At 42.4% G+C, this 10,846-nt stretch overlaps 1 protein-coding gene across 1 annotated transcript; it reads left to right on the forward strand.

Moving 5' to 3' along the window:
• Positions 1–967: 967 nt before the first annotated feature.
• On the forward strand, positions 968–8,171 carry NMUR2 (neuromedin U receptor 2). Its single transcript, XM_048960746.1, has 4 exons — positions 968–1,684; positions 6,028–6,112; positions 6,819–6,944; positions 7,760–8,171. Exons 1-4 carry the CDS (start codon positions 968–970, stop codon positions 8,017–8,019), a joined length of 1,188 nt encoding a protein of 395 aa, XP_048816703.1. The 3' UTR covers positions 8,020–8,171.
• Positions 8,172–10,846: the final 2,675 nt, after the last annotated feature.

Consider the following 10,846-nt stretch of genomic DNA (forward strand, 5'->3'; position numbering starts at 1 on the left):
AAGTACATTTACAGAATAGTTTTCATTTAAGAAGAAGCAATTTACAAGCATCCAAGTAACTTTCATTCTAAATGCATTAAATACATCTTTGGAGCAACACGACCTTCAGAAAGATCCCCGATCTAATCCCCAAATGAGATCAAATTCCATAATTCTCTATTCTCCTATCAGCCCTTTTTGCAACCCTCAGTGCAAATTCCATGTGCACTTTGACACAATGCTCCCTTATAAAAGCTGTGAAATATTGTATTGTGAGAAGAGCCTTTAAAACCCTGTGTCAGATTTCAGGAGAAAAAAAAATATATAGTCCTTAAAAAGAGGCTGAAACTATATAGATTGCCATATAGATGTCATTCCATAGGAATGACTACAAAGACAGGATGACTTTCTGCCAATCACACTCTGTTTCCAAGTATTTACTGCTGCAGAAAACAGAGAATAAAAATCAGCAGAGATATGAAAGATAAAATCGTGTCAGATTTTCTTTTTGTGCTCGTGGATAGCAGAATGCAGTATGAACACAGTTTTTTTGTGCCTGGTTTCCCACCACATGACAAATACAAGCATCTCACAGCAAGCTTCTCATCCTATATTTCACATCCCTGCCTCTCTGAATCCCCCATCTTTCATTCAGTAAATGTATCTGCTACAGGAGGTAATACAAGTAGCCAAAACCTCTTTTCTTACTCTATAATCTAATGCATTTAGTGAGCCAATGAATATGTGTGAAAGGAGGGGCTTTCTGGCTTAGGGACTCCTCACAGGGGAACAGCTGTTACAACAGCAAACCCTCGCTTACAACAGCAAACCCGAAGCCAGGCAAACACTCATCCCTCTGTGGCTTTGTGCATCGAGGTCTGGCAAGACAACTCCTCTCTCCCTCTCCCTGCAAAAAGTGAGTGAACGAGCACAGAGGGACTTAAAGAAGGCTGGATATCAGCTGTGGGACATTTCAGCAAGTCCAGTGATGGCCTGGATTGGCAATTCCTCCTGGTTTAATCACCTTGCTCTGCAGGAACATTTCAGGAGGTACTTAAACAGCACTGAGGATTATTTAGCCTTCCTATGTGGGCCCAAACGCAGCCATCTGTTCTTGCCTATGGCTCTGGTGTACTCTGTGATCTTCGTTGTTGGGGTGATTGGTAACTTCTTAGTTTGCCTGGTGATCCTTACTCGCCGGAACATGAAGACCCCAACCAACTACTATCTCTTCAGCCTCGCCGTGTCAGACCTGCTCGTGCTACTTTTTGGGATGCCTCTGGAAGTCTACGAGATGTGGAGCAACTACCCCTTCTTATTCGGTCCCATCGGCTGCTATTTCAAGACAGCTCTCTTTGAGACGGTGTGCTTTGCCTCCATCCTCAGCGTCACCACAGTCAGCGTGGAGAGATACTTTGCCATCCTCCATCCCTTCCGTGCCAAGCTGGAAAGCACTCGCAAGCGTGCCCTGAGGACCATCGTGGTGCTCTGGGTCCTCTCCATCCTCTTTGCCCTCCCCAACACAGGCACCCATGGTATCATGCTGCAGTATTTCCCCAATGGCACCCTGGTCCCTGGCTCTGCCACCTGCACTGTGGTCGTGCCCATGTGGATCTACAACTGGATTGTCCAGATTACTTCCTTCCTCTTCTATGTGCTGCCTATGGGGGTCATAAGTGTGCTGTATTATCTGATGGGGCTAAGAGTAAGTCCTGCTCAAGTGCTCAGTGTTTCTGTAACCCATTCTTGTGTGTTTGTGTCTGTGATTTCAACATTTTCTTGCCCATCTGTCTCGCCAGAAGTATATATATATATAAATACGTATCCATTTGAAACCCCCGGAAACACCCCTTCTTTGCTGTAATCCTATTCTCAAAAGAATACAGTTATGTCTTGGAATAATATACCCCAACCTTTTTTTAAAAATGAACATATTGCTTCTCACATTTGAATGTTATTTAAACATCCCATTCTATAGATTGATTATTCCAGCCTCTCAGAGATTTACACCTCAGTGGCAGGGACTAGAAAGAAATAAAACAGAAAGAAAATGTGAAAAGAATGAAAAGGAGTGGGCTGGTGATAGAATCCCGTGTATGATTTGTTTTCCCTCTTCTTGTGACTATGGAATTTCCATTACACCACTTTATTTTTTTCCTTCCCTGGAGAGGATGTTAATATTCAGTTGTTAAAACTCACAAAGCTGTCACAAACTGAAATGCTACTTGCTGCTGCAGCCAGCAATTTCAGCAGTCTTCTCTTTGGATAACTGTAGCACAGCTTAGCCACTGATTAAGGCTACCTTAGAGCTCACATTTGGGATCTTTTCAGAAAGTGAGACTAGTTTTGCCAATTGTCATTATTTAGATAGAAGGAGAAAATAGCCAGCATCACAGCATTATTAACCTGTGTAGCCCAGTGTTGCTAATCATAGAGAGTCTGTGGGTTTTTTTCTTCTCTTATGTTACATACATTTCAGAAATATGAATCCTATCTCACTGCACTGCATATAATTTAGAGTTTAAAATGCTGTGTCTGATCACAGAGAAAGAAAGGAATGCAACATGCTTGTAAAGACTGATTAACTTACCAAATAACATGCAAGAAATTTAACCCCATCTGTGCTAGTTCATACACCATTCTATTGTTGTGGCTGGTATTTACTACTCTCTGGCACTACAGAAAAGCAATTTTTCCCTAACCAGGAAAAGCCACAGGGATTATCTACCAGAAATCTATACATGCAGAAGATCTTCGAAGCAACTACATTTCAGTGGCTGCTGTGAAATCTTTGTATCATTTCACAGTTCCTAATCTTCACCCTAGAAGAGAAGCCGGGTGCCAAACAAGGGCTGCTGTCCAGGGGTATCTGTTTATTGATAGATTTGTTCAAGCTGTCTTTCCTAAGGGCTGCAATATTTATCGTATAATGCCTTTGCTTTCCTGTATATCCAATTGTTATTTCCAAATTTTAACAACACGCACCCCTGGTTTGCATCCCAAGTTGTGCTGGGCAAAGGTTTCGTTTTTATGTTCAACAGAAATGACAGGGGAATGGTGTGTGTGTGTGATTTCCAATAGAAGACTTTTTTTCTCTACTCACAGCTGATGAAAACCTTGAAGCTTCAGCAACACTGCAGAATCTCCTGAGTGCCATACATTGCTCACAGAGAGCAGTGGAAAAGTTCAGAGTTGATCCAAAGGTTGAACAACAACTCCAATTCAGCAAACAGCTCCAGTTCAGCAGGCAGAGGCATCACTTCTAGCTGACTTTGTGGAAGGGGCATCTTATTGATATAGTTTCTCCTTCAAGCTTTGTCAAGGCTCCAGAGCTTGTGCCTCAGGATAAAACAGAAGGAAGCATGTGTGACACATTAGGCAGTTGTGAAAGGTTACCCTGTCATATGGTCAATTACTTAATTATTAATTTTATTACTTTTAAAAATAAATATGTATGTATTTCTCTTTCTCAAGAGGTAATTCATGGCCAGCAAAGACTTCAGGTTACTTCATCACCATTGCCTCATGATCAACCTAGATTTAATTTTACAACGTTCTGGTTTAATACCACAGCGTAAGAGTCAATAAATAGTTCCAACACTTGAGGTAGTTAGGATTTTTGATATTCAGTGAGGAATGCAGAGAGTCCAGAGACTTGATTACCCACCTATCTGAGACACCTACAGAGGGGAAATAGATGACAAGATGTGACCAGACTGATCACATCTAAGCAAAATTCTCCTCAGAGTCCAACACTTCTCTTGTTGTCACAATGGGCACATTTTAACTGATTTGAGTCAAAGCAACTTCTTCTTGCCACTGTGGAGCTTTTCTTGATCTTCTCACCAAAACCTGCTCTGTCCCTCAAACGCCCTGCTGTTAAAACCAAAACCACTTGTTGACGTTGGCTACCTTTGGCTAATTTGTGCAGAGCTCAGTACTGTGCCTCCAGAGTTCTGTCCCCCTTTACATGGAGTTGTGCAAGCCCTGTCCCCACTAACACATTTCCCTTTGCAATGAGGTGAGCTGAGAACACACAGGGCAGCAATGGCACTTCAGCAGCTGGGTCCCAACAGCACCGACAAATCACTCGGGTTGGCAGGACTGCATGCCCTAGTAGAAGGCATGTACCTTCTAAACACCACATTTTTAATCATCTGGAGTGAACATTTGATCATTGTTTGTGTCAGTAACTTGCAGGAAACTTACTGAAAAATGATGTCCTGCTTCTGCTGAATGGCTTCATCATCTTTGTCCGGGGATAGGTGAGGCCCTAATTTCACTCTGCCTGCTGACTTCCAACATGAAATGCTGTAGCTAATAAAGATGTCAAAGTTAAAAGCCAATTTCCAACTTCTTGCTCCAGACACTTCTAAGTCTCTTGCATTGACTGGGTAACATCCATCTGCAGGCGACTCTATATAGCCTCGTATATCCACAGTGATGTAAAAGTAGCCACCACCTTGGTAGTACTTCTGTTACACCATTGGCATGAACTCAGGCTTTGCCATGAACTCATTTCCTTTTTCCTTTCTCATGACTCATTGTTCTACTAAATTGCAACTGCTGAGCTGTTCTTACCAGTTACACCCCCATATATTACCACTGGAGGCTAAAGAGGAGCCTTAAAGCATATTCAAAATGACAAGAGGAGGGTGAAAAATAAAGATACGTGTGCCTCTGTTTCATTATAACATCAGAGCACTGTATTCTACCAGGCTTTGGAATATTCCTGGGATAAATTACTGCTGAGGCAGAAAATCACTGAAGGGAAGCTAGGGATTTTAATCAATCCAAACAGACATTTATCACCAGATATGTTACAAATCAGCTGATCCTATTCTTAAGCAACAGCTATTCTTAAAGTGACAAAAGGGAATAATGTAAAATGTGGGAAACTATAATTGAATATAATTCAATTTGCATGTGTTTCTCTTTTATTGGCTTTACTAATAAAGTATTGGCAGAAGGTCTCTTTGACTGGGGTTACAACAATAGCAGATAAATACTGTCAATCAAACACCTGGAAACAAAATCACTGTGCTGGATAAGAAAATGGCACGACTGATGTGTTTTCAAGCCCACACTGATCTTTATCTTCTCCCTCATTCCTGATACTCTTCCCCACGTAATTTAAAGTTCTGTTTCCAGTCTCTCTATTAAAAAAGCACTGCTCTGAAGATGTAGTATAATCAGCAGCCCTCTCTGCAAGAAGCTGGGTGCAATTGTGCAGTCTCCATAGATGATTCCTTTTACAATCAAAGCAAAAACGTGTTTTCATCCTGATTATCTAGCTGTTGTTTTTCATCTCCAAAGCATCAGTGCTTTCACCATAAGCATGTGGGGGGAGAAGCATTTGGGGGGGATCAATTGTTGTTCTTTGTATCTATTTTTTCAGAAAACTGATTAAAACAACAACCAAACAAAACCAAAGAAAACAAAGCAAAAGTATAAATCCTTGTAATTGAGCAGTGGGTGCTTGGATCTGTGCTGATCGCGTGCACTGGCTGCTTGCTATAGAGTATCTATGGATCTTTTTCATCAGATGGATGGAATATCAATTAGTCCAAACACTCAGGGCATGAAACGAACTCCTTTGAATGGCACACAGTTCTTTCCAGTGATTACAGCTGTGTTTCACTAAGACCTCTCTGGGCATTTTTTTGGATCATTGCTTTGTGTTTAATTGTGGGGAACTCTTTTAGGAAAACAAACAAAGAATATTTTGCTAGAAGAGAAAATAATGCTGCAATTGAACAGACTGTGAACCAAATATTGACTCACTGAGAAAGGAATGTGGAATCGCAATACCAATTTGCTGTTAATACAGATAATCAAAATCTGCACATTGTTTGGAACCCGAGGCTTCAACCTTCAGTGCAGACTAAAACTGAAACTTCAGTGCAATTTCCTTCAAGGAGCCCTGGGTTGTCTCAAATTTTGCCCTCTTAAACTCAAACTACAGCTATTAAAGATACCAAAAGCAGTGTGCACTGTGGGGCTGTCTTCTCCTATCTAATCCCTCTTGTGCCTCCCTCCCTTTGCCAGCTGAAAGGAGACAGATCTTTGGAAGCAGAGGAAATGTCCGTGAATGTTCAGAGGCCATCCAGAAAATCAGTCACCAAGATGTTGTGTAAGTAGTGGGCCCTTCTGTCTTTTGTTTAGCATAGGCAAATATGTGCATGTTTACTTCAGACAGCTGGGGAACTTATACATAAAAACCTTTTGGAGTTTTAGTGAAATATTCAGTGACCAGGTCCTGAAATGAAAGCTACCAAGCAATAGACTTGGGACTGGCACATTATGGTTAATGATCAAAAGACTCATAATCAAATTTTCTTCTTTCTCAGAGTGAAAATAAACTCTTAGAGCTTCCCAAGGAGAAGGTGAATTAATACACTAGACAGCACTCTGGACCACTGGTGTTCCAACAGCCTGAAGCACTATGAATACTTCATAATTAAGGGCTATGTTTAAGCAGAGTTCACCCTGCTACCGAGATGACGTTTATGCAGGAAACGTAAATCAGCTTCAATATTTCATGCTCCATCATTCTCTTAGGCAGCTTAACTCACCTTCTAGGACTAAGAGCTTGCACTCCAAAACCAGCTTATTTTTCTGTGCCCACAACTGTGCCAACAGATATTCACTGTACCCACCTGGAACAGGTTTACAAGAATCCTTACTGGAGTCAGCAGAGGCCAAGTTCTGCATGGAGAACACATTCTCATTCATCCTGAATCTTTCATCCAACTTTCTCAACTAGCTTTGCTCTGTACTGGCAATTGAACCATGTCCTTGCATAACCAACTAACTTTTCTTCTCTTTCTCCATGGCAGTTGTTCTTGTGATGGTTTTTGCTGTCTGCTGGGCTCCATTCCACATAGATCGCCTTTTCTTCAGCTTTGTTGTGGAATGGACTGAGCCTCTGGCTAATATATTCAATTTAATTCATGTGGTGTCAGGTAAAGCTTTCTTCTTCCATTTCCATAGGTGCTGGCAAAAAAACAGAATACAGTATTTGTGTTTTACTTGAAGTGTGTAGTCATTTATTGTTAGGTAACACGAGGCATGCATGAAAAAGCTTCTTGGATTTGGTAGACAGTGATGAGACTCGTGCCTTAAATAAATAAAAACGTCTGGCAAGTTTCTGCAGCATTCAGGACATTGTCCAGTACAGTTGTCTGAATATTTGCAAAAAATAAGAGAAAAAAAAAGAAAAAGGATATTATGCATCATTACCAGCTGTTTTTCCATCTTGGAAACATTCAGAAATGAATGTTTTTGTCATTCAGCTGCTTCTAATGAATACACAGCAGCAGGCATCATCCTGCAGGAAACCTTACCGAATGGCAGGGCAGCAGACTTACCTCCTGCCCAGAGCTGAGTGATACAACCAAACATTTATGGCCCAACAAACCACAGAATGAGAGCTTTTTCAAGGAGGACGCTTCTTTTCAGTATGCCATGGGAAAACACTGAATGTGGCCATTATGCAGCTCAGACAGATTCAATCTCATGCAATCATCCTGGGGGTGCTGAGAGAAATTAGCTCCCCTTGTCTGGAAGTTATCTCATGGCAGCTGTGATGGGGCACCAGCTGTGCAGATCCCACTGTGGGGATGAGGGCTGTGCTGCAGGCAGGTCGGGACAGCTCGAGAGAGCTGGTTCTTGAACAGCTGGAGATGGAGAGCTCTAGCTAATAATATCCGCCACTTTCCTTTCTCCTCTTGCTTAATTCCACCCATGAATGAGGTCTCTCTATCTCCTTTCCCTGTAGGTGTTTTCTTCTACCTGAGTTCTGCTGTGAATCCCATCATCTACAACCTGCTGTCCCAGCGCTTCAGGATGGCGTTCCTCAGCGTCATCTCCCCTGGCTGCAAGCTCTGGGGCCCTAAGCATACTGCCAGCAAGACTGCTGCCCAGCAGAGCATCTTCATGGTCGAAGACCACAATCTCGTGGACTCTGCAGAAGACACAAGTGTGCCTGGCACCAACAGGACATCTGTCAGCAGTTCTCAGCTCTCCACTGGACTGTGATTTGCCATGGTCTGATGCATCCAAGGGAGGGAAGCTGAAGAAAATGACTGTGGGAAATAGAAAGGGAAGACAGCCTCCTGGAAGTTCGATTTCAGCAAGAGCTTGCAGACTGTTTTGTTGAATGAATGAATGAGGAGGCTGTCATTAGCAGGTTATTAATCATAGAACCATGGAATAGTTTGGGTCGGAAGGGACATATTTTATTACCCTCAAGATAACTGGAGGGATGGAAATCTCTGCTCCCTGGCTGCAAACTCTGCAGCAAGGACTTACTCTGCAATGCTACCAGCACAGGAGAGACACAGCTTATCCAAATCTTACATAAGAGCCTTTCTGTGCACCAGCCTGAAGGTCAGCTCTTACACGTGAGCAAGAATTTTATAAAATGCTGTGTCTCAAATTTCAAAGCACATTTGCTGTGTTTTCAGAGAAATGCTTCTCTTGTGAATCATGGTATAGCGGTGGGTTTAGCCAGCACATCAGGCCCAGGCTTGGCACGGAAAATCATCCTCTGTGTGCCATCATGGGGCTGGGACTTCCATAAAGAGTCATCATCACAGTGAATAAGGACATCAGCTTCTGAAAAATGGCATACTGTGTGTGTTATCAAAGCTCATTCCAGTCTGGTCACTGGGGATCTAGATGACATTATCCCCCATAGGAGGAATGGGTTATATCCCTGCTACGGTGAGCTCTTACTTTGTTTTACCTGAAAGTCTTTCATTTTGTTCATGCCTGCTGGTAGCAGTAAGACCTGGGGGTCACACTGCAGCTGGTGACTCCCATTTTCCTGCAACTCAGGGGGAATTTTAGCTCATGTTTCCTAACAGTCATTTTACCAGCTGCAGTCTTGAGAAACAGCCAAAGAAAAGGTAACAGACACACACAAGGCCCTGGAGAGAAAAGACAATTCCAGCTCCCTAAAGACACAGCTGAAATACTTTGCCACCCCCAAGTGGACACTCCAGCACTTCCCAGCTGTAGCCAGCTCTGCATTACCATTTTTCCCTCTACCAGTCAATAAATTAATCTGTTTTCCTACTCCCATTGAGGGGCTGGGATTTCCTCCCTCACCCTACTTGTGCAACACTCTAACTGATCCCAGTGCATCCACCCGAGCTGCATGCCCCTAAATGCATGTCTTCTGCACTGTCCTACACCCCAAACCAGTGAAGTGAGAGTGTAGTTCAACATACTCACACATCCATCATACGATAGAGACACTCCTCTGCAAGATATTGTGGCTCTTTGAGTGCATTTCATTCATTCAGGTCCAGACAGTGTCTTGAGTTCTCCTCCCTTTACAGAAGATCACAACCTTGGCTACAAAGCTCAAAGATGTCAAATGCATCTCTGTCTTGTGAGCACACAGACCTGCAGGTGAGATGGGAAGCTGCAGGGTAAAGATTCTGTGTGGTCAGTCTTATAAAAAGTGCCACATTTTTGTTCCTAAGGAGAACAAAAGGCTTTGGGAAGCGTGGACGAAGAGGGAGATTTTTGAAAGAGAAGAACTGGGAATCAGGTGGCCAGGAACTCACCTTCAGTTTTGAACAAAATATCTTCTTTTTGGCCAAAAAGCAGCTTTTAGCATATTGAGTTTGGCATCACTCAGAAGAAGTCATGCTTGTAACCAAAAATTATTGAGCTTTTTTGACAAAAAAAAAAAAAAAAAAAAAAAAGTGAGACTTTTAGACTTGCATCAACACAAGCATTCCTTGAAAACGTCATTGGGGGACATGCTGAAATTCTGCTGTTTTGTTAAAATAAATGCAGTGAACAAAATGGGGGCTGATTTGAGGATGAATGCCCCAAATTCTTCTCCTAAGACAGCACAGCTCAGTGCCCAGCTCAATCCCAAGTGAGGGTTCCTAAAGGGAAGTAAATGCATTTTGTCCCTAAGAAGTGTTCAATGTCCACTGGCGACTTTCCTTCCCAAGAGGTCGGTGTCTGAGTGTTATTTATCGCCTTGCCCTGTTATTTACACTAGCTTGGAAGCTGGTCACAAACGTGAAAACACTGGGAAGATAGATAGACATGTCATGAAAGCCCATGATACTCCTTTATTTGTACGTTTAGCACTTCCATAGCCAAGTGCTGAAAAATGCCGGTAAATGGATGAGATCAACTCCTGCTGCAAGAAAAAGAGTTACAACTCACTTTCCCCCAAAGTGTGATGAAAATATATTTATTTGAAGTCAAGCGTGACTTCCTAGGCAGAACTACCTATTGATTTATTTCTCTGCCTCTCTTCCCCTCTGGGAAACACGCGAGTGAATGAGCAGAGGTGCATGGAGCAACACTCCAGCACTGTGAGCAAAGCACGGGCAGTTTGCAACGTGTTGTAAGGAAGTGCTTAAAGGGGAGAAGAATTACCTGTGTTGTAAAGTGATACCCAGGTCCAGCGCCAAGTTTGATACTGAAAAAAATCATCTTGACAGCCAAGTGACTCTACTGAGTTTATATGGAGAGGTTTTGGACACTATAGTGTTTTCAATGTGCAAGCTGTGGCTTGTCAATAAAATTAAACATACACTTCAGCTACAGAATTGGTTATGTGCATCTGTGTGTAAAATGAAAATAAACTTACTGACAACTCTCCTCTGATGTCTGGTCTGTCCTCCAGGGCTCCTTGTCCTGCTAATTTCATATGAGTGGCAAAAGATGAACATTTCCTGGTGGTTCAGCTAGCACCACACAGAACACTTAGGACTTACTACCAATCACAGTAATCCTTAAAAAAATAAATGCAAATGATTTCATCTGGTTTATATGCATGAAAGTACAGCACAAATCCCAGGGTGGATTGTTGTATCCAAAGTGCTCTGCT

This window comes from Lagopus muta, chromosome 14 (assembly GCF_023343835.1).
Source record: "Lagopus muta isolate bLagMut1 chromosome 14, bLagMut1 primary, whole genome shotgun sequence".
NCBI lineage: Eukaryota > Metazoa > Chordata > Aves > Galliformes > Phasianidae > Lagopus > Lagopus muta.

Excerpts from the sequence above, each read along its gene's own strand:
- NMUR2 (XM_048960746.1), top strand. The coding sequence starts at position 968 with ATGGCCTGGATTGGCAATTCCTCCTGGTTTAATCACCTTGCTCTGCAG. Across the intron at positions 1,685-6,027 it reads ATTATCTGATGGGGCTAAGA|CTGAAAGGAGACAGATCTTT; the intron begins GTAAGTCCTGCT and ends TCCCTTTGCCAG. Across the intron at positions 6,945-7,759 it reads TTTAATTCATGTGGTGTCAG|GTGTTTTCTTCTACCTGAGT; the intron begins GTAAAGCTTTCT and ends CTTTCCCTGTAG.